At 49.0% G+C, this 23,228-nt stretch overlaps 1 protein-coding gene across 4 annotated transcripts in view; it reads left to right on the plus strand.

The window, feature by feature from the left end:
- TGM2 (transglutaminase 2) overlaps window positions 1-23,228 on the plus strand; it is an 86,883-nt gene that overhangs the window by 42,135 nt on the left and 21,520 nt on the right. For 3 of the 4 annotated variants that reach the window (XM_084854584.1, XM_084854586.1, XM_084854587.1), the window contains 3 exons: window positions 769-887; window positions 18,027-18,155; window positions 22,116-22,293. In XM_084854584.1, coding sequence (XP_084710710.1) covers window positions 769-887; window positions 18,027-18,155; window positions 22,116-22,293 — 426 coding nt within the window. Of the gene's footprint in view, window positions 1-768; window positions 888-12,720; window positions 15,381-18,026; window positions 18,156-22,115; window positions 22,294-23,228 lie in introns of those variants that run through there. The other variant, XM_084854585.1, reaches the window with a different exon arrangement.

Here is a 23,228-nt window from a genome sequence, read left to right on the forward strand (position 1 = left end):
TTCCCAGGGATTGATGTCAGACTGACTGGTCTGTAGTTCCCAGGTTCCTCCTTTTTGCCCTTTTTGAAGATAGGGACAACATGAGCCCTCCTCCAGTCATCTGGCCCTTCCCCCGTCCTCCATGATTTCTCAAAGAGAATAGACAGCGGTTCTGAGAGCTCTTCTGCCAGTTCCTTCATTACTCTAGGGTGCAGTTCATCTGGCCCTGGAGATTTGAACTCATTCCAAGTAATTAGGTGTTCCTTGACCAGATGCCTTTGTTAAGCATCTCATAAAATAGAAGTCTCCAGGTCAGCCTGCCCCAACCTGGAGCCCTCCAGATGTGTTGGACTACAGCCCCCATAATCCCCTAGTTGGCTAGGGGATTATGGGGGCTGTAGTCCAACACATCTGGAGGGCTCCAGGTTGGGAATGCTGCTCTAGGCATTGTACATACATTAAGCGACTGCTTCCAGAGAGAAGGCTCCTAGTGCTAACTATCAGAAGGCCTCGTGCAGCTATTCGATCTTCTCTTCCCTAATGGTTTTTCCCTGGTAAGAAAAAGGATGGAAGAAGTGGTGGGAAAACATGGGAGGGTTACCAGTGGGAGAGGACATCTCCCTAGAATTCCCCGTATCAGTCAGGGTGGTGATACAGTAAAAGCCTCATCTGGAAGCACCCTTGGTTCACCTCTAGATGTGGCTGGGAGATGTCTCCCATGCCTGTTCGCCCAGGTGTTCCGCCATCTTTCGGCTGTGGCTGCATCTGTGCTTTCTCTTCTTTGCCCAGCGGATTCCGTCTTTCTGGAAAACGAAGAGGAGCGTGTTGAATACGTGATGACTCAGCATGGTCATATCTACAAGGGATCAAAGGATTACATCTGTTCCATCCCATGGAACTTTGGGCAGGTGAGTTTATCTCTTGCAAAAAGAAAAAAAAGAGGGAGGAATCTAGGTGCCAAAAGAGGATTTATTTGTAGGCCCAGCATATTTCAAAATGTATTCCTCGAGGGCACGTTTTCAACAACGACCCACCAATGCGAGGGATACTCCTGGGACACCTACTCTTCCCTCTTTTTTTCCTGTTAATTGTGCCATCCCATTTTGGGATGTGAGTTTATCTCTTGCCCTGCACTGCCCTTTTGGCAAGACCATTTTACGGCTGTACTGAACTGGTCCATTTCTAAGCAGTTCCACCCACCTCCTAATCGGCTGTTTTGTTTCAGTTATATTTTGAAGGTCAAGGGACTTTTCTGAGCAAGGGAACTGGAGCAGCCGGTATTTTGTTTTTTCCCAGGAAGCCCTCTTCTGAAGTGCTTTTTGAATCTGGGGGGTTTCAAAATGGCTGCCACCATGGGTGTTTCTACATTAAGCAAAACCCCTGCAAAAATCCACATCCTTTCCAGAGCTTCCAGCTTTCAGTTTCTTTGTGCCTTTACACGGCAGACGCGTGGTTTGAACTGAGGGAGTGCCTTCCTCCCTCCCTGGCATGTGTGCAAAGGAATGGGGGCTGGGGTTCTTGTTTCCATAGCTTAACTTCTGCTGTACTCTTTTCTTGCAGCACCCAAGAAACCTCTGTCTTACTTCTGAGTAGACATAAAATGTAAGATTGTGCTGTAAGTCTGCACACTTGATTGGGAGTAAGCCCCATTGAACATAATGGAGTGCTCTGAATCAACAGAGGACGTTGATTCTGAGCTTGGTGGGGTGGGGGATCAGATGTGTCTACCTTCATTCAGCTGGAGCAAGCTGCTCCAGCTGGTCCAGGGACTACAGAAGCAGGCAAGCTCCCAGAGAGCGAGCGAACAGAGCGAGCGAACAGGGGGAGCAAACAGGAGTTGGCCAGGGGAGTTGCAGTGGTTGAAGAGACAAAGGAGACAAAGGAGACAGAGGCTAAGAGGTAAGTGGGTTGCAGGAAGCCCAGGGGGCCGCCCTTTATCCTTCTGACTGGCTGTGAGCTCACCAGGAGCTTCTGAGAGCTCCAACTGAATTGGAGGGGTGTGGCCTGAGTACTCCCAGCAGCTGACTGGGCGGGAAGCTTCAGTCTGTTTCCCGCCTCCCAGCTGAGCAGAGCAGAGCAGAGCAAGCTGCTCCAGCTGGTCCAGGGACTACAGAAGCAGGCAAGCTCCCAGAGAGCGAGCGAGCAGAGCGAGCGAACAGCGGGAGCAAACAGGAGTTGGCCAGGGGAGTTCGGCAGGGGAGGTCAAGGGGGAGGCCCCTAACATTTTTTTTATTTTATTTTATTTTATTTTTTTTTACTAACTTTTTTTCATTTATTTGTCTTGTAACACACACTTCCACACCAGTGGGACTCTGCTTTTAACCTCTACTGAGTAGAGGAGCAGGCACAGGCTAGTCTAGAACAATCACAAAGCTAGACACAAAAAGGGAAAAGAGGCTATGGAAGGACAAGACTCTCCAGTGGTGGTGACCTGCAAGGTGTGTGCAATGTTTGTTTTCTTGCCTGAGAACAACATGGCCTACACCTGCAACAAGTGCAAGTTGATCACGCTGCTGGAGGAAAAAGTAAGTGGACTGGAGCGGCGACTGTCAACCCTCCGGGGAATAAGAGAACACGAAGAGTTCTTGGACAGAATGGGGGAACTACAGCAGCAAAGGGCAGACCAGAAGCTTGAAGAGCAACAGCAAGATGAGGCAGTGGGAAATGCTGAGGTGAAGAAAAATGGAGTAGAGGATACTCCTTGGAAAACGGTGACAGTTAGGAGAAGAAGAACTAGACGACACTCTGCACCAGTGGAAGCGGTGGAGCTGTGGAACCGATTCCAGGTACTTGCAGATGAGACTGGAGGACAGCCTGCAGAGGAAGAATCACAGGGGAACCTGCATGAGAGTGAGCAAGAGGCTGAAGGTCAGTCAAACAGAGGCGATGAAACCCAGGCCTACAAGAAGAAGAAGAGAAGAGTGGTAGTAGTGGGAGACTCCTTGCTGCGTGGGATCGAGACCCAAGTATGTCGCGAAGACCCGTGGACTCGCCAGGTATGTTGTCTCCCGGGAGGACAGATTAGAGACGTGACTGAAAGGTTGCCTGCACTCATAAAGCCCACTGACAGGTATCCCTTTCTTCTCATCCATGTGGGAACAAATGATACCGCCAAGCGGAGCTACGAAGAGATCACGTCAGACTTTGAAGCTTTGGGAAGGAAACTCAAGAACTTTGGGGCCCAGATAGTTTTCTCATCCATCCTTCCAGTAGTTAGAAGAGGGATAGAAAGGGAACAAAAAATACTCCGGGTGAATGACTGGCTACGAAGGTGGTGCCGACGAGAGAGATTTGGATTCTGGGACCACGGGCTATACTTCCTGGAAGATGGGCTGTTGGCTAGGGATGGGTTGCACCTCACAAAGGCTGGGAAGAATGTGTTTGGCCACAGCATGAAGAACTTCATCAGGAGGGCTTTAAACTGAATCCTACGGGGAAGGGAGATGTAATGTTGGGGGTAACAATGGACGTAGGCGCATGCACTGCAATGGAGAGAACAGCTCTGATAGCGTCCAATAATAGTCTTCAGACACAGGTAGGAAGAAAGCCAGACTATGAAGCACATGGTCTTCGATGTCTATATACTAATGCCCAGAGTATGGGAAACAAACAGAACGAACTTGAACTCTTAATACAGGAGGGAAATTATGACTTGATAGGTATAACTGAGACTTGGTGGGATGACTCTCATGACTGGAATACAGCAGTTGAAGGATATAACTTGTTCAAAAAGAACAGGAGGAACAGAAAGGGAGGCGGGGTTGCACTGTATGTGAAAAATACATATCTCTGCACAGAAATACAGGAGGAGGAGCTTGGTAGCCCCATCGAGAGCATCTGGGTTGAAATAAATGGAGCAAAGAATAAAAGGAACCTGGTGGTCGGAGTCTACTACCGGCCACCCAATCAAGGAGAAGACAAGGATGAAACTTTTGAAAAGCAAATAGCCAATGTTTTAAGGAAGCATGATGTAGTAGTAATGGGGGACTTCAATTTCCCCGATATTTGTTGGGAGACAAATTCTGCAAAACATGGCCCCTCCAGGAAATTCCTGACTTGTGTGGCGGATAACTTCCTCCTACAGAAAGTAGAGGAAGGAACTAGAGGATCGGCTATCCTTGACTTGATCCTAACCAACAGAGATGACTTAGTGGATAAAGTAGCAGTTACAGGAACTCTGGGGGAAAGCGACCATGTTGTACTTGAGTTCTTGGTTCTAAGGGAAGCAAAAGCCGAGTGTACTCAAACGCGTACCCTGGATTTTAGGAAAGCTGATTTTAATAAACTCAGAACAATGATCAGTAAGGTCCCATGGCAAGCAATGCTAGCGAGAAAAGCAGTCCAAGATGGGTGGGAACTTTTAAAAAAGGAAATTCTCAAGGCACAATCACAAACAATTCCAACAAGAAGAAAAGGTGGAAGACAACAGAAGAAGCCAATGTGGCTTCACAAAAAGCTTAGGGATGACCTGAAAACAAAAAAGGACACATATAGGAAGTGGAAAGAAGGCCAAGTAACAAAGGAAGAGTACAGGCAGGTAGCACAGAATTGCAGGGATGGCGTCAGGAAGGCTAAAGCGGAGAACGAGGTGAGGTTAGCGAGGGATGCTAAAAACAACAAAAAGGCTTTCTTCAGCTACGTGCATAGTAAAAGGCAGAGGAAAGAAATGGTTGTTCAGCTATTAAATAAGGATGGCAAAATGATAACAGAGGACAAAGAAAAGGCAGAGGTGCTCAATTCCTACTTTGGCTCAGTCTTCTCCCAAAAGAGGGTCTATGACCCCCCTGGCAAAGGCGAAGTACAGGCTGAAGGGGCAGGATTGCAGCTTGAGATCGACAGGCATATGGTCAAGGAACACCTCATTACTTTGAATGAGTTCAAATCTCCAGGGCCAGATGAACTGCATCCTAGAGTCATAAAGGAACTGGCAGAAGAACTCTCAGAACCGCTGTCTATTCTCTTTGAGAAATCATGGAGGACCGGGGAAGTGCCAGATGACTGGAGGAGGGCTAACGTTGTCCCTATCTTCAAAAAGGGTAAAAAGGAGGAACCTGGGAACTACAGACCAGTCAGTCTGACATCAATCCCTGGGAAAATTCTGGAGCAGATCATAAAGCAATCCATCTGGAAGCACCTTGACAACAATGCCGTGATTACTCGAAGCCAACATGGATTTGTCAAAAACAAGTCCTGCCAGACAAATCTGATCTCATTTTTTGATCAAGTCACCTCCCTTGTAGACCGTGGGAATGCTGTAGACATCATATACCTCGACTTCAGCAAAGCTTTCGACAAAGTGCCCCATGATATCCTGATGAGCAAACTAGCTCGAAGTGGGCTAGATGAAACAACGATCATGTGGATCCACAGTTGGCTACAGAATCGGACTCAAAGAGTGCTTATCAATGGGACCTTCTCAAGCTGGGGAGAGGTAATGAGTGGGGTACCGCAGGGCTCAGTCCTGGGCCCAGTGCTCTTCAACATTTTTATTAATGACTTGGAGGAGGAGGTGCAGGGAATGCTGATCAAATTTGCAGATGACACAAAATTGGGAGGGATAGCTAATACTTTGGAAGACAGAAACAAAATTCAAAGTGATCTGGATAGACTGGAGTGCTGGGCAGAAAACAACAGAATGGCATTTAATAGGGACAAATGCCAAGTTCTGCACCTAGGAAAAAGAAACCAAATACACAGTTACAAGATGGGGGATACGTGGCTCAACCACACTACGAGCGAGAAGGATCTTGGAATTGTCGTCGATCACAAGCTGAATATGAGCCAACAATGTGATGTGGCTGCAAAAAAGGCAAATGCTATTTTGGGCTGCATTCATAGAAGCATCGCTTCCAAATCCCGGGAAGTACTAGTTCCCCTCTACTCAGCACTGGTTAGGCCTCATCTGGAGTACTGTGTCCAGTTCTGGGCACCACACTTTAAGAAGGATGCAGACAAACTGGAGAGGGTTCAAAGGAGGGCAACAAAGATGATCAGGGGACTGGAAACAAAGCCCTATGAAGAGAGACTGAAAGAACTGGGCATGTTTAGCCTTGAGAAGAGAAGACTGAGGGGAGATATGATAGCACTCTTCAAGTACTTGAAAGGTTGTCACAGAGAAGAAGGCCAGGATCTCTTCTTGATCATCCCAGAGTGCAGGACACGGAATAATGGGCTCAAGTTACAGGAAGCCAGATTCCGACTGAACATCAGGAAAAACTTCCTGACTGTAAGAGCAATACGGCAATGGAACCAATTACCTGGGGAGGTGGTGGGCTCTCCCACACTGGAGGCCTTCAAGACGAGGCTGGACAGCCATTTGTCAGGGATGCTCTGACTTGGATTCCTGCATTGAGCAGGGGGTTGGACTCGATGGCCTTGTAGGCCCCTTCCAACCCTACTATTCTATGATTCTATGATTCCAGGGAGGCATTTTACCCTCTTCTCCCTCCAACTGAGAAACGTGCTCAAGCATTTAAATGGCAGACACCTGGGAACTGAGGAAAGTCCTTCCTCAGCAAGACTTGAGCAGAGGCAGAAGTTGCAATTAGTGGGGGATTCTTGCCCCCTCGTCTGTCAAATCTGCTCCTGCACACCCCACTCCCATCCTCAATGCCTCTGTGCACGCACCCAGCAACTGAAAACAAATGCCCACAGCAGGCGGACAGAGCAGTTTCTTCCACTATTGGAGAATTTCATGGGGAGGTCATGGCGCTCCTGTTCTGTGGGCTGGAAAAAATACCATAATTAATGCATTTGGGCAAAACAGGAGATAGGCTGGGGGAAATTGCAGGAGACACCCCGGAGGGTAACGGCATCCTCTAAAGAGCCCTCAAACTTCTGTGACAGAGCCATCTCAACAGCAGGATAAAAGCTCCGTGTGATGAACCCCCATACAAGTTGCATGCGTTTCCTTTGCCACCCACTGCGGGCTGTCATTATAGTGGACAGTAGTTGAATATCTACAGAAAAGCACAGGCTTTTACAGAGTGGGTGGATCATTCCTCCAGCAGCTCATTTTATTTGAGATGTACAGTGATAAAATAAGGACAGTGACTGAAGCTTGTTTAAAATATTAAATTATCATGTGCTGTTCTTTTCAACCCCATTTTAAAACCTGACCTACTAGGAAAAGCATTTTTTATGGTTGGATGTCTCTTTTTTATATACAAGAATTTCTTGCAAAGAACTTAAAGATGCTTTATTCAAAAGCAGACCCAAAGGTTTAAAAGGGCTCCCATGCTGTTTTGGGGGGGTAGGGGAGGGGGATCACTGATTAACAATGCAATCCTAGCCATGTCTAATCAAAAGTAAATCCCACTGAGTTCAGTGGAACTTACTCCCAAGTAAACCTGCTGAAGAGTGAGTGGAATGATTTAAAGAAACAAAGGCCATTTCACAAAACCATCTGGCCTAGAATTAATCGGACAATTTCATGGTTTTTCAGTCAGATCATTCTTTCTCCTGAGCCCTAGCACATACAGCACTATCCGCCTTAGGGCGCAATCCTATGGCCATTAGTCAGCGGCTAGATGGCCATAGGATAGGTTGGTTCCTGGGAACCGACCTTGGAGCCCGCACTCTCAGGTCGGTTCCTGGAGAAGTGACCCCTCCTCCCTCCCGCCTCATAGGCAGCGCAGATTGGCCCTGTGCTCCACACTTGGAAGAGCAGTGCTGAGCAGCAAAACGGGGCGTTCCCAGGGGCAAGCCGGGGCAGGGAGGTCGGAAATGCCAGTACGACACATCCTAGGTGTCATCCAGCCGGCGCTTTCTGTGTTCCGAGGCCCCGCAGCTAGACAGCCGAAATTGGCTGTCTAGCTATGAAAGCAGGGCAGGGGGAGCGAGGAGGAGATCCGCTCCTCACCACTCCTCCCGCTCTGCTCTGGATAGGCAGTCACCCCCGGGCTCCGAAGCGACTCTCGATCCGGATAGGATTGCTCCCTTAGATGCTGAACTATGGATGTGTATCTTTGAGGTACAGAGATGCCTTCTAGCAAGAGCAAGAAACAGCAGCTGTGCCTGTGCCCAGGGAACGATGCCATGACAGGAGATCCATATACCTGGCCTGCTTTTGAACTTCAGCTCTCCAACGGCTTTGTCCACTGTTTTGCTCATTCATAAGAATGTCAGAAGAGCCTTGCTGGATCAGACCAAGGGTCCAGCTGGCCAAGGCTGGCATCAGTGGTGGGCACCTGCCAAGGGACCACACTCCAGCAGGAGCCCACTGACCAGAGCCCCCTGGCGTTGCTCCTCCTCTTCACCATTGCAGCCAGTTTGTTATCCTGCCTCTCGCTCTGGCCCAGACAACGGCGGTGGTGGTGAGAAGGAGCAGCAGCAGATGCCGATGCTGCGGCCAACTTGCTCACCTGTTCTCTGCTACCACTTGCGTGCTTGGCAGGCAATGATGAGAAAGGGGAGAGGAGCAAGAGCGGTTGGTGACAATGGCAGTGAGAAGGTAGACTCACTGCAATCCCATGCATGTTTAGACAGAAAAAGGTCCTGCGATTCCCAGCATGCCCTAGGCAGCATAGCTGGCTGGGGCATGCTGGGAATTGTAGGACCGTTTTCTGTCTAAACATGCATAGGACTGCATTCTAAGGGAGAAGGATCCCCAGCACTGCTTCCCTCCGTGCACCCACTCATGGGTTTCTTAGGTTCCTATTATCATTATGACTATTAGCACAAGACTTAGGAGAAATAACTGGATTGCCCCCAGCATCAGAAGCTTATTTTTATGTATTGAAAGATATAACTTGCCCATTGCACGATCTTGGAGTGGGCAAAGGTAGATTAAAAAGCATAGACAGGCCTTTTGATTAATTTGGTTAACTAATTTGGTTAAACTTGCTAAGGTTTAGACCAGCCTACCCCAACTGGCCATCCTTCAGATGTGTTGGACTACAACTCCCAGACTCCCCAGCCAGCAGTATAGAAGTTGTAGTCCAACACATCTGGAGGGCACCTGGTTGGGGAAGGCTGGTTTAGACTCTAACGTTTAGAGAAAGTCAAGAGGAAATGGATTCACCATCATGGTTAGTTGTAGATCTACGTGATTTTGTTACCTTCTGGAGCAGGCATTTCAAAGTATCAGAACATTCCTTGCTTTTATCTCTTATTCAGAGGTGTTGATATTGATGAGCTGGGTGGTAACTATAAGATATATTTTAAAAATCACATATAAAACTCCCCACTGAAATTAATCTCAACCAGGCAAAAAAAACATTACGAGTTATGCTCATCTACTAAGAGGACCTTTCATGGTCAAAGAAATAATCCCACAAAGAAAGCTGTGCCATTTTTTGACTTCATGGAAAGGCCTCATTTCTGGATGTGAAAATGCTGACACTGGAACTCTCAGGGCTGGGTGGGTGAGGAAGAGGAAGTTGAGGCCTGTATATACAGAGGAACCGTGGAGTTTAGGCCATCAGTGAACTTGCTGTCAATCATTGAACCCAGATGCGATCAGGGAAAATGCTGCATAACTTGCATACCAGCGCTGGCTGGAGTCCAGATTTTGCCTCCACATGACATTTTATGCATCCAGAGTCATAAGAGATGAGCCTCCCTTGGGGTTATCTGCGAGTCTGAAGGCAGCTCCATTGAATGTCTGGTGAGACCGTGGAAAGGTGAATCATCTCATCATGGAACTGCATTGCTGGTAGAGAGCAAGTGGCCATCTAAACTACTCTCCATCAGTGAGGCAATAGGTGCAATCCCATCATCTAGATTCAAGCGAACGATATGCAGAGAATAGGAGGCACCCAGCCAGATACCCATCCATATTGCAGCTGCCTTTGGAGGATGGAATGACACAAGGGAACAAGTTTCATCTAGAGACATGGGTTCAAGCCACCTTGAGTGCCATTTTTTTGGGTAGAAAGGTGGGGCAGAAATCAAATACATACATACATGTTGTTGTTGTTCAGTCGTTCAGTCGTGTCCGACTCTTCGTGACCCCATGGACCATAGCACGCCAGGCCTTCCTGTCCTCCGCTCTCTCCCGGAGCGTGCTCAAGTTCATATTCATTGCATCGGTGATGCTATCTAGCCATCTCATCCTCTGCCGTCCCCTTCTCCTTTTGCCTTCAGTCTTTCCCAGCATCAGGGTCTTTTCCAGAGAGTTTTCTCTTCGCATTAGGTGGCCAAAATATTTGAGCTTCAGCTTCAGTATCTGTCCTTCCAATGAGCACTCAGGGTTGATTTCCTTTAGGATGGACTGATTTGACCTCCTTGCAGTCCAGGGGACTCGTAAGAGTCTTCTCCAGCACCACAATTCGAAAGCATCAATTCTTCGGCGCTCAGCCTTCCTTATAGTCCAGCTCTCACAGCCATACATTACTACTGGGAAAACCATAGCTTTGATTAGACGGACCTTTGTCAGCAAGGTGATGTCTCTGCTTCTTACTATGCTGTCTAGGTTGGCCATAGCTTTCCTCCCAAGGAGCAAGCGTCTTTTAATTTCATGGCTACAGTCACCGTCTGCGGTGATCTTGGAGCCCAAGAAAGTAAAATCTGTCACTGCTTCCATTTCTTCCCCTTCTATATGCCAGGAAGTGATGGGGCCAGATGCCATGATCTTCGTTTTTTTAATGTTGAGTTTCAAACCAGCTTTTGCACTCTTTCACCCTCAACAAGAGGCTCTTGAGATCCTCTTCGCTTTCTGCCATTAGGGTGGTATCGTCTGCATATCGGAGGTTGTTGATAATTCTCCCAGCAATCTTAATTCCGACCTCTGATTCATCAAACCCGGCATTTCTCATGATGTACTCTGCATATAAGTTAAATAAGCAGGGTGACAATATGCAGCCTTGTCGTACTCCTTTCCCAATTTTGAACCAATCGGTTGTTCCATGTCTGGTTCTTACTGTTGCTTCTTGACCCTCGTACAGGTTTCTCAGGAGACAGGTAAGGTGGTCTGGTACTCCCATCACTTTAAGAATTTGCCACAGTTTGTTGTGATCCACACAGTCAAAGGCTTTAGCGTAGTCAATGAAGCAGAAATAGACGTTTTTCTGGAATTCTCTTGCTTTCTCCATGATGCAGAGAATGTTGGCGATTTGATCTCTAGTTCCTCTGCCTCTTCTAAACCCAGCTTGTACTTCCGGTAGTTCTCGGTTCGCATACTGCTGAAGCCTAGCTTGTAGGATTTTGAGCATCACCTTGCTGGCATGTGAAATGAGCGCAATGGTGCGGTAGTTTGAACACTCTTTGGCGTTGCCCTTCTTTGGAATTGGAATGTAAACTGACCTTTTCCAGTCTTGTGGCCACTGTTGAGTGTTCCAGATTTGTTGGCATATTGAATGCAGCACTTTAACAGAATCATCTTTTAGGATTTTAAATAGCTCGGCTGGAATACTGTCATCTCCGCTAGCTTTATTGTTACTAATGCTTCCTAAGGCCCACTTGACTTCACTCTCTAGGATGTCCGGCTCAAGTTCAGTGACCACACTATCATGGCTATAAGGGACATTCAGATCTTTCCTGTATAGTTCTTCTGTGTATTCTTGCCACCTCTTCTTAATCTCATCTGCTTCTGTTAGGTCCCTGCCTTCTTTGTCCTTTATCATGCCCGTCTTTGCACAAAACGTTCCCTTGAGATCTCCAATTTTCTTGAAGAGATCTCTAGTCTTTCCCATTCTGTTGTTTTCCTCGATTTCTTTGCATTGTTCACTTAAGAAGGCCTTCTTGTCTCTCCTTGCTATTCTCTGGAACTCTGCATTCAGTTGGGTATATCTTCCCCTTTCTCCCTTGCTTTTCGCTTCCCTTCTTTCCTCAGCTACTTGTAAAGCCTCCTCAGACAGCCACTTTGCTTTCTTGCATTTCTTTTTCTTTGGGATGGATTGAGTTGCTGCCTCCTGAACAATGTTACGGACCTCCGTCCATAGTTCCTCAGGCACTCTGTCTATCAGGTCTAATCCCTGAAATCTATTCCTCACCTCCACTGTATATTCACCAGGGATATGATTTAGGTCATACCTGAATGGTTTAGTGGTTTTCCCGACGTTCTTCAATTTAAGCCGAAATTTTGCAAGAAGCAGCTCATGATCTGAGCCACAGTCAGCTCCAGGTCTTGTTTTTACTGACTGTATGGAGCTTCTCCATCTTTGGCTGCAAAGGACATAATCAATCTGATTTCGATATTGACCATCTGGTGACGTCCATGTGTAGAGTCGCCTCTTGTGCTGTTGGAAAAGAGTGTTTGCTATGATCAGCATGTTCTCTTGGCAAAACTCTATTAGCTTTTGTCCTGCTTCATTTTGTACACCAAGGCCATGCCTGCCTGTTATCCCGGTGATTTCTTGACTTCCTACTTTAGCATTCCAATCCCCTATGATGAAGAGGACGTCTTTTTTTGGTGTTAGTTCTAGAAGGTGTTGTAGGTCTTCATAGAACCGATCAACCTCAGCTTCTTCGGCCTCAGTGGTTGGGGCATAGACTTGAATTACTGTGATGTTGAATGGTTTGCCTTGGATTCGTACTGAGATCATTCTATCATTTTTAAGATTGTACCCCAGTACTGCTTTTCCCACCCTTTTGTTGACTATGAATGCTACTCCATTTCTTCTAAGGGATTCTTGCCCACAATAGTAGATATGATGGTCACCTGAATTAAATTCGCCCATGCCTGTCCATTTGAGTTCGCTGATTCCCAAGATGTCGATGTTCAATCTTGCCATCTCATGTTTGACCACCTCCAGCTTACTTTGATTCATTGATCTGACATTCCAGGTTCCTAAACAATATTGTTCTTTACAGCATCGGATTTTCTTTTCACCACCAGACACATCCACAGCTGAGTGTCCTTTCGGGTTTGGCCCAGCCGCTTCACTCTTTCTGGCGCTACTTGGAAATACCCTCTTCTCTTCCCCAGTAGCATATTGGACACCTTCCGACCTGAGGGGCTCATCTTCCGGCGTCATCTCTTTTAGCCTTGTGATACGTTCCATGGGGTTTTCTTGGCAAGAATACTGGAGTGGGTTGCCATTTCCTTCTCCAGTGGACCACATTTTGTCAGAACTCTCTGCCATGACCTGTCCGTCTTGGGTGGCCCTGCACGGCATAGCTTATGGCTTCACTGAGTTATGCAAGCCCCTTCGCCACAACAAGGCAGTGATCCATGAAGGGGATACATACATACATACATACATCCTGCCTTTTCCATGGGCGCATTGTCTGGCTTTGAGCAGGTTGTTCTCCATCCACTTCAGTTCTTCTTTTTGTAATAGGGAGTTACTGATGGCACACTTATACAGGCTTATTCAGTTTCAGTTTTATTTGTTTTGGCCATATGCCAGACCACAAAAATTGAAGCACAAACATTCAACTGTAGAAAATATTTATCCCACCAAAAAACCAGAGTTCTCCTATCTGTCCAGTAATGACAACAGAGAAATGCACACATTGAAAAAGAATAAAAACAGCTAAAATCAATCAAAGTCATCATATTATCTCACATTGATCCAGATAACAGCCAAGTGTTTGGGAATTAACAAAATCTTGCCACATTTTGCCATTGATGGTGCCAAAATAGCCACATTTTCTGCAGTTCACTTGCTATCAGGTTTCAGCAAAAAGTTTTTTGGGTTTTTTTGGTAAGGTGATAAAATAGTCACAACCCATTAGCATGGCAGGGGAATGGTAACTAAATTACCTCTTAGTTCTTTGAATTTTTAAAAAATCGTATCAATGGGAGATAATAAATGTGGCAGAGGCTCAAACCATAAACAGTGTCCCAGGCCAAAGAAAAAAGCAGACCAATCAATCAAACAAACATCAGGTCTGAGCCAATGTGATTCTGGGGAAATTCCTTTCAGACGCCAAACTAAACTAACTGGCATTCATTTCTTCTTGTGTCATCATGTTCTCTGTTAACCTAAATTAACAGTCTTATCTTATGCCTGTTCACTTGGAAGTAAATCTGTTGAGTTCAATGGCACTTACATAGGATTACAGCCTTAGCCACCTAATGTATTGGTTTGTAAAGCACCAAGAAGCAAAATAGTTTCTCTTTAGGTCACCCTAACCATCCCAGCTGCTCTTTCTCCATCTGGCATCATCCAATTTACCCCTCTCGATGTCATTTTCATGTCTGAATCCATACTTTGATGGGAGTTGCTGCTTCTGACACCCACTCAAGAAGAGCAAAGCACATTCTGTCTCCCTGTCTTCCTCTCATTCCTGTGGGCAGCTTGGGCAGCAGTAAGGCTTCATCCGAAATACATAATGAGTAGAAGACCCAGAATTAATATACGTGTTACTGTTTCCCAAGCAAGACATGGGGACCTCTACACTTTTTCCAGGGAAAAGCGGGGTGGGGCGGGTGCAGAAAAAATGCCTGGGAGGAAAAAAAAATCAGTCAGACCTCCCTCTGTCCGCCCTCCTGCTCATTGCTCTTCTGAAAGCTGGGGGCTGCTCTTGATTTGAAAAAGAGAACATGCCGGTGCCTCCTCTCCTCCATGCATTCCTTGCTCCCTCTCCTTCTCGCTCCTGCATGGTGTGTCCTCCCAGTCTCTGGATTCTCCCCTCTCTTGAGTGCCTGCCTGCCTGTCTTTATGGGCAGGCAAGCAGGGGAGCAGCCAGCTGTGTCTCTGCAATGAGGAGCGGACTGCAGCCTTCACCACTAGCTGTCCTCTGCTGCCCCGGGGGACACCTGCGGTCTGGGGCGAGGCTTCAGTGCCACAAGCACCATGCTGTACAGACGCAGGCACTATCTACTGTCTGGGTAGGGATGTCTGTGGGGTGGGAGGAGTGATGGAAGGGGGGGGTGCCTTGGCCTTTTGCCTCCATGTGCCCGGGTTTGGGTCATGCGCAGCAAAGTCAAGAGGCCGCCCATGCTCAGAGGCTGAACTTTTAGAGACCTGAGAAAGGAGGCGGAAACCCAGAGGACCCGCTACTGCGTGCACGAGCATATTAATGGCATTTTCGTGGAATCATGAGTTCAAAGGGGCCTTGGAGATCATCTAGTCCAACCCCCTGCTCAGTGCTGGCGCTGCCCTACAGGGTGCAGCTGCAGCATCCCTGACAGAGGGCCATCCATTAAATACCTCCAGCGAAGGAGGACCCACCGCCCCCCGAGGCAGAGCCTGCGCCACTGCCGAACAGCTCTCCCTGTCAGGGAGTTCCTCCTAATGTTAAGCCAAAAACTGTTTCCGTGCAGTTTCTACCCGTCAGTTCTAGCCCTGCCCTTGGGAGCGACGGAGACCAAGTCGCTTTCTAAAAATATCCCCCCAAAGCTAGATCAGGACAGCTCTCTGAGGGCCAGGTGCGGGGCAGAGCGTTGGGGCAGCTGCTGCAGCAAAGGCAGTTGGGCTGAGCTGTTGCCCACTGCTGAGAGTGTCTCTGCCCCACTTCGCCCCACTGCCAACCAGAGATATCAGAAATATCTCATCAGTACGGGGAACCACGTGAGTATGTGGTGGATCAGGCAGCGGCAGCTGGGAGGTCAGGTTGTGGGATCCACAGAAGACAAAAGGTTGCGCCAGCGTGGGTGGTTTACAGGGGAGAATGCCTGCTACCAGGCAGAAGTACCAAGTGGGCAGGTGGAATGCCTGGCGGCTGGCGGCCCGACAGCCCCCTCTCCCCTCCCCGGCTGGCGCAGCAGGAGAATGACTAGCTTTACGGGGCGGAACTGCATCATGGCTGATGAGGCCTCGTGCGCCCTTCCCCTCCCCACCCCGGCCTGGCCGCTCTGTGGGGCCCCGAAAGGGGAGGCTGTCCCACGGAGCGCTCCCTCTTATCCGAGCCTTCGCCGAACATCTAATCTATGCTGCACAAACAGGCCAGAAGCATCCCGGCCGTCTGTCAGGCTGCCCAACTCTTCCTGGGCTCTAAGATAAAAGCCACTCCCGATGGCTCCAGCCGAGGCACGACAGGGGCTGCGCGCGCTCTCCAGAAAAGAGCGCCACGGAGGCCTGTGCCGGACCCTGTTGTCTTTTGCCCACTTGCCCTCCTCAGGCTGCAGAGCCTTGAATGAATAACTAAAGCAGCAGCAGCAGCAGCTGCCAAAGGCAGTGTCAGGAGGCCTTTGAGTCAAGGGGCCCCCATAGAAGGAGTTTCTCCAGGAGATGGCCAGCCTGTTCCCAGACAGTCTTTGCCAGGCATTCCGGGGCTTTTGCTGCCAAAGGGGGAGCCGAGCACCACTTCAGCCGTTGAGCGGATCAAGTGGCAGGGAGGCTTTTTCTTGGTTTACACCATTTCAGGCTGTCCATGGCGGACCATGGGCTCGGCTTCGCCCCCATCTCCAAAGATGCTGTGGCATCCCAAGCGAGGGTGTCCCCGAGGAGGCCTAGTTCTGAGCTCGCCAGGCATGGCCTCCACAGCACCACTGAGCCAGCCCCTCTGGCCAGGGGAGCCATCGACCCTTCTGCACACTCATTAACTTTGCTTATCGTTTGGCAGCAGATAGCAGGGTGGGTGGTCAGATGCTGCATTTCCTCTCCTGACAGAGGGGTGCCTGACTACCTCCCCATGCCAGGGAAAGCTTAGCAGAGGAACAGAAGAAGAGCTCAGACCACAGGCCTCTCCAGGCCAGCGTCTGGTTTCGCACTGGGGCCAACTAGATGCCTCTGGGAAGCCCACAAGCAGGACTTGGGCTCTTCTCCCACCTTTGTTCCCCAGCTCGGAGATTCAGAGGCAGAGGCAGCATAGAGCCATTGTGGGCAGCAGCCATTGATGACCTTGCCCTCCTTGAATTCCTCTAAGCCCCTTCTTAGGCTGTCTAAGATGGTGGCCATCATCAACTTCATCAGTTGAATTCCTGCCTGCCGTGTACAGAGTGCCAGTCCTAGCAGTCAGGAAAAAGAGTGCCAGTCCTAGCTTGGCTAGGATTGGCCCAGGTTGTACTCCTTGTCTGGCCAGGAGACTTGGCTGGACGCCCCCAGGGCAAGGCCCAGTCCTGCATCTTACGTTCTTCTGTCAGGGCTGGGAAGGGGGGTTGAAACCTGGGAAAGGATTCTTTAAAGGTCCCCTTTGTCTGAGTTCAGGGCAGTGTATAGAGGGCCAGTCCCTTTCGGAGAAGTAGGTGCTGGAAACATTGCTGCCTTTGTGACCTTCTGCTTATACCAATAGACAGTCCCACCACCCCATCTCAATCCCCTTCATCTCTCAATACAGAAGATCCCTAAAATGATTGACAAAACCTTTCTTGCACCTCCTAGGCAGGCCAGGCCAATATCTTGCGAGTGGGTGTAACTTTCAGGTGCATTCCTGGCAGGCTTGAACAAAAGGCCTCTTGTTGGAGCTAAGTGCTTGTGAATCAGCTTCCTCATTGTCCCCAGAACCTTGCAGGTTGCATCCTGCTCAAGAGATAACATAAAATCTCTTTGTATTTGAGGGACAACCTGGAAAGCCTTTGTGGTGCTGTAGAAATGATGGGCACAAGAGGCAAACACTCTGTAGCATATGGAATGTTTTAGGTGGTTGGACTGAGCCTCTTCTCTCCAGACGGGCAGCACGTGGTTTGAATTGTGTTGAGCAGCATCTCATGGAAAGGCAGTAGATGGAGATGGATAAAGAGACAGCTTTATTTCTTCTCCACGGTTTTGTTTACTGGGATTTGTGTTTGTCTGCTTGTCTGTTGTTATTCACCATGATAGCTAAATAGAACCCCCTGAAAATTCTTCAAAGGCTTCATCAGAACAGAAACACCCAAAGTCATTCCAGACTTTTGCACCAGGTGAAAAACTGACAAATATCCCCCCACCCCCGCTGTGATTTGGTTGAGGAGGGAAGCTGCCGTTGGCCACCATGGGAGCCTCCCTCCCATATCAAATACAGGCTGAGGGCAATTTTTGCAGTGGGGGGAAGGATCAAGCCCCCTCCCCACATGCCACAGTCCTGATCATACCCCCCTTCCCACAGGGGCTCTTTAGAGAGAAAATAAGAGAGACACCAATTCCAGTGATGCGTTTAGCAACCCAGCTGGCTTGGCCCTTTAGCGCCGGCAGCTCTGAGGAACAGCTGGGTATCCTCTTCTTATCCCTTCCCTGGTCTAAGGTCACCTGCTGGCCCCCATGCATCTCTTCCATCTTCTCTTTCTTCTCCTGCACCAGTTTGAAGATGGAATTCTGGACATCTGCCTCCAGCTGCTGGACACCAACCCCAAATTCCTCCTTAACCAGGACAAGGACTGCTCCCGCCGGAACAGCCCCATCTATGTCAGCAGGGTGGTGAGTGCCATGGTGAGTTTGCAGCCCCAGGGGAGGCAGGGATGGGCGGACTGGGCAAAATCTGCTCCGCCTGCATTTCGCGGATGGTCAGGCACCTTTTGTTCCATCGTCTGCTCACAGACGGAGGCAATTTATTATTTTATCATCTTGCGGAAAAATACGCAATAACTACGTAAGAAGTTTCATAACAATGTACATAATTTACCTTACTACATAACATTTAGCATATTGTCCCCCATTCCATTCAACTTCTCTTCAGCAGAAACGTGTGTATTTTCCTACGAATAAATATGCTTAAAATATGGGAAAGTAAAAAAAAGATCCGAAAGCCCACGGACTCTGCATGGCCTGAGGGGGTTGCTCCGCAGCGGATTCTGCAGGGCGGATTCTTAGACATCCAAGCTCATTTTAGTCTGTCTGGAATTTCTCCAGCATCCCTAAGGGGAAGCAGCGCCAGCAGGGGGGGGGGGGCTCCTGTCTCGAGCCTTCTGTTCACCTGCTGGCCCTAAAGAGGCTCTCACGGTCTCTACCTCAGGAGAGAGCTCTCTTCACACCTTGGTGCACCACCACTCAAAGCTAAGCTGCCCTGTACTCAGGACCAGGTGTTCTCGGCACGAAAAATTTAAATTAAATTAAAATTCTGTGCCAAGGACACTTGAATTCTGCAACTTGTATATGTTAGGAAAACTTAAGGAAATTTCCACATTTCTCTTTCTGCACTATATCAACAAGGCTGAAGATTTCTTTGACCCTCAAATTTTGAAACTTAATACTGGGATGTGACCCATTTTGACCTCTGAAATGTTAGAAAAGTCCATCACATCTGAGTAAATGGACACTTTGGCTCTGAGCCATGCCACTATAGATACAATGCTGGGCAGAGGGTGTTATGGTGGTGGAAGGCGATGACCTCAGTCCGCCAGGGTTTCTTGTGCAGCACCAAGCTCTACTAGAGGGGCGGGGGGGTAGCCTTGGTCTATAGGGACTCCATCCCCCTGGCCAGATTCCCCATCCAACAGTCAGCCAGTTTTGAGTGTCTGTACCTGGTGCTGGGCACCCGAGACAGGACCGGGATTCTGTTGGTGTACCGCCCACCCCGCTGCCCAACAGCCTCCCTGCCTGAGCTGACTGAGGTTGTCTCAAGCATGATGTTGAGAACCCCAAAGCTTATGGTCTTGGGGGACTTTAATGTTCATGCCGAGGCTTTATCAGGAGCGGCTCAGGATTTCATGGCCGCCATGTCAACCATGGGCCTGTCTCAAATAATATCTTGCCCAACACATGTGGCAGGACACACTTTGGACCTGGTTTTCTTTGCAGGATTGGGAGAAAATGATCTGCGGGTGGGGGAGCCAGTGGTGACTCCTTTGGCATGGACAGATCTGACTGTTTTGACCTTCAGGCCACCTGTAACCTCTGCAGGGGTGGGGGACCAAATTTGATGGTCTGCCTCTAAAGACTGATGAATCTAGATGGATTTTTGAGGTCTCTTGGGGATTTTCCTGCAGGCTTAGCTGGCGGTCCTGCTGAGGTCCTGGTCAGTGCTTGGAATTAGGAGATGGCCCAGGCTATTGATATGATGCTCCCAAACATCTTTGACCTAGTCGTAGAACCGTGTCAGCTCCTTGGTATTCTGAGGAGCTGAGAGCGATGAAACGACTGTGTCAACAATTAGAGCGCAAATGGAGGAAGACTCGGAATGAATACGATCAACACAGGTAAGAATCCACTTGCGATCTTATTCTGTGGCGGTGATGGCGATGAAGAAATGGTACTTCTCCGCCACATTGCATCTGCTCAGAGTCGTCCAGCAGAGCTCTTTCGTGCAGTTAAGGGCCTCTTGGGGGTAGGCCTTGGAACACAGCAACTGGAACCCCCAAAGGCTCGCTGTGAACAAGTTGCCAGACACTTTGCAGATAAAATTGCTCGCATTCGTGCTGCCTTGGATGCCATTGCTTTGACAGAGTCTGATATGGACGGGGCTGGTGCTCCATCTAGCAAAGTTATGGATGCCTTTCAGTTTATGTAACCTGAGGATGTGACAAACTGCTTGGAGAACTGAGCCTACTACTTGCCCTTTAGATCCTTGTCCATCCAGGCTTGTGAAATCTGCCAGAGCTGGGTTGGCTAGACCTTTGAGGTGGTAAATGCCTCCTTGAGGGACAGCGAGGTCCCCACAGCTTTGAAAGAAGCTGTGGTGAGGCCCTTGTTGAGGAAACCAAAATTAGATCTGATGGTTCCAGATAATTACCACCCTGTGTCAAATTTGCCATTCTTGAGCGTGTGCTGGAGCATGCACTGATTATTGGATGAAACTGATTATTTAGATTTATTTGAGAGCCAGTATGGTGTAGTGGCTAGAGTGCTGGACTGGGAGTCGGGAGATCTGGGTTCTAGTCCCCACTCGGCCATGGAAGCTCACTGGGTGACTTTGGGCCACTCACATACTCTCAGCCCAACCTATCTCACAGGGTTGTTGTTGTGAGGATAAAATGGAGGAGGAGGAGGATTATGTACGCCACCTTGAGTTCCTTGGAGGAAAAAAGGCGGGATATAAATGTAATAAATAAATAAATAAATAAAAAATAGATCCATTCCAAGGGGGCGGGCCCCAAACCCAGCCTAGCTGAGCTGAATGCTTTCACTGCCCGTCACTCAGCCTCGGAAGAGGCACCTCCACTATTCAGAACGGCAAGAAAGGGCAAAGGCTGGGAAGCCGCCAAGCGGCGGCTCTGGCAGTCAAGTCGCCAAGCCATCCATGCCACAAATCGGAGGCGAGGACCGCATGGCCTTCCAGGTGTTGCTGAACTGCAGCTCCAGCCACCCCCATCATTGGCTAACATCTCCATGAAAACCCGGGGGGGGGTGTCATCCGGAGGTTTGGGCTGAAGCATCATCAGCAGGCAGATGATACTCTGCTCTGCCTCTTGTTTCCATCTGTGCATCTCAGGGAGGCTGTGGAACTCTTGAACCTGTGTCTGGAGGCTGTTTTGGGGTGGATGAGGGTGAACAAGCTGATGCTTAATCCAGACAAGGCAGAGGTACTGTGGGCTGGGAAACCAACTGCTTCGGATGGAGGTTCACAACTGGCCTGAGATGGGGTTGCGCTCCCCAGAAATTCCAAGTGCACAGCCTGGGAGCCCTCCCGGACTCTGAGCTCACTGGGGAAGTCCATGTGGCGGCGGTGTCCAGGAGTGCTTTTTACCAGCTTAGGCTGGTACGCCAACTGCGGCCCTATCTGGAGAGGCTGGACCTTGCCTCAGTTATCCACACACTGGTCACACCCAGGCTGGACTACTGTAATTCACTACACGTGGGGCTGCCTTTGAAGACGATTTGGAAACTCCAGCTCATGCAGAATGCAGCCGGCTGAGTATTGATGGGGGCGAGGCGATTTGATCACGTAATGCCTGTATTGTGCCAGCTGCACTGGTCACTGGTGTGTTTCTGAGCGCAATTCAAAGTGCTGGTTTTGACCTTTAAAGCGTTAAACGGTTTGGGACCAAGTTACTTGAAGGACCAACTTCACCCATATCGGCCTGCCCACCCTTTAAGATCAGAAAGCGAGGCCCTTCTCCTTTGCCCACCAATGAGAGCAGTCAGGTGGGTGAACACACGTGAGAGGGCCTTCTCTGCAGTGGCCCCACACCTCTGGAACAAGCTGCCATCGGAGGTCTGCCATGCTCCATCACTGCAGACTTTTAAGAAGGCCTTGAAAACATTATTTTACCTTGGCCTTCTTGTGATATGACTGCTATTTTTGCTGTTACTGCTGTTAACATTGTTGCTGGTTTTATTGTTGGCTTTCATTGTTGTTTTTATGTTTTTATCGCTTTTAATATTTTAAATGTTTTTATGTATTTTATTGTTGTAAGCCATCTTGGGAGGGCTTCTGCCCTGAAAGGCGGCCAAGAAATATTTTAAATAAAAATGAATAAGCAATGCCGTCTCCTCTTGTTTCTTGGGGTGCAGGTGAACTGTAACGATGACAAAGGCATCCTGTTTGGACGCTGGGACGACCAGTATGGTGACGGAGTGAGCCCCATGGCTTGGAGCGGGAGTGTGGACATCCTCCAGAGGTGGCAGAAGTATGGATGCCAGCCGGTCCGATATGGGCAGTGCTGGGTCTTTGCAGCCGTGGCCTGCACAGGTGAGAAATCCACAGTAGCTATCAGCGTGCCACCTCCTTGGCTCCCTGTGCAATTCTCCCCTACAGGAGTGGATGGCTCAAAATTACACCATACATCAGCCTTCCCCAAGCTGGGGCCTCCAGATGTTTTGGACTGCAAGTCCCATAATTCCCATGCTGCCTGCAAATGATGGGACTTGCACTCCAACACACCTGGAGGGCAGCCGGTTGGGGAAGGCTGCCTTACATGGAGCTCTGTGATTCTTTACGATTTTTATTGGTCGGAACATCAGAAGAGCCCTGCTGGGTCAGACCAAAGGCTCATCGAGTCCAGCATTCTGTTCCTGCAGTGGGCACCGGGAAGCCCACCAGCAGGACAGAGCGCAACAGCAGCCTCCCGCCTGTATTCCCCAGTACCTGCTACTCAGCGGTTTCCAAGGCTGTTTTTTCACCAGAGCAGAAAAAAGCAGCTCTGGGGGTTGTGAAGGAGCTGTGACCAGACAGGACGGAGTTAAGCAGTCCACTCCACAACCTCATTCCCTAGGGTCTGGGCCCAGGGGCCGTCTCCTCCTATACGACCCTGTCCACCCCACTGAGAGCAACTAGGGGAAGTCCTTTTGCATGTCTGACTCACAGTTGCTGCTGGGAACATGCCAAAGGGCCTTCTCCGTGGCAGGACCTCAGTTGTAATGGAACTCCTTGATCTGGGAGGTCCATCTGTCCCATCCCTGATGCCCCCTTATATTCCAGCCTCCCTGTTATGCTGTTATCCATGGAAGATAAAGCAAACTAGGGAGGGTTCAGTAGCTCAGAGTGTCTGGATCTGCTGAATGGTGGGTGGATCGCTAGACAGTTCTCCTACTTCCAATGTTCTTGCAGAAATGTAGATCTATATGTTCCCAGTCTGAACCACCTCCCAGTGTTCCCAGTTATGAATGTGATGGGGCTTAGGGAGG

The sequence above is a fragment of the Heloderma suspectum genome, chromosome 4, assembly GCF_057233095.1.
Source record: "Heloderma suspectum isolate Gila_16-S chromosome 4, 16-S_ref, whole genome shotgun sequence".
In the NCBI taxonomy this organism is placed as follows: Eukaryota; Metazoa; Chordata; class Lepidosauria; order Squamata; family Helodermatidae; genus Heloderma; species Heloderma suspectum.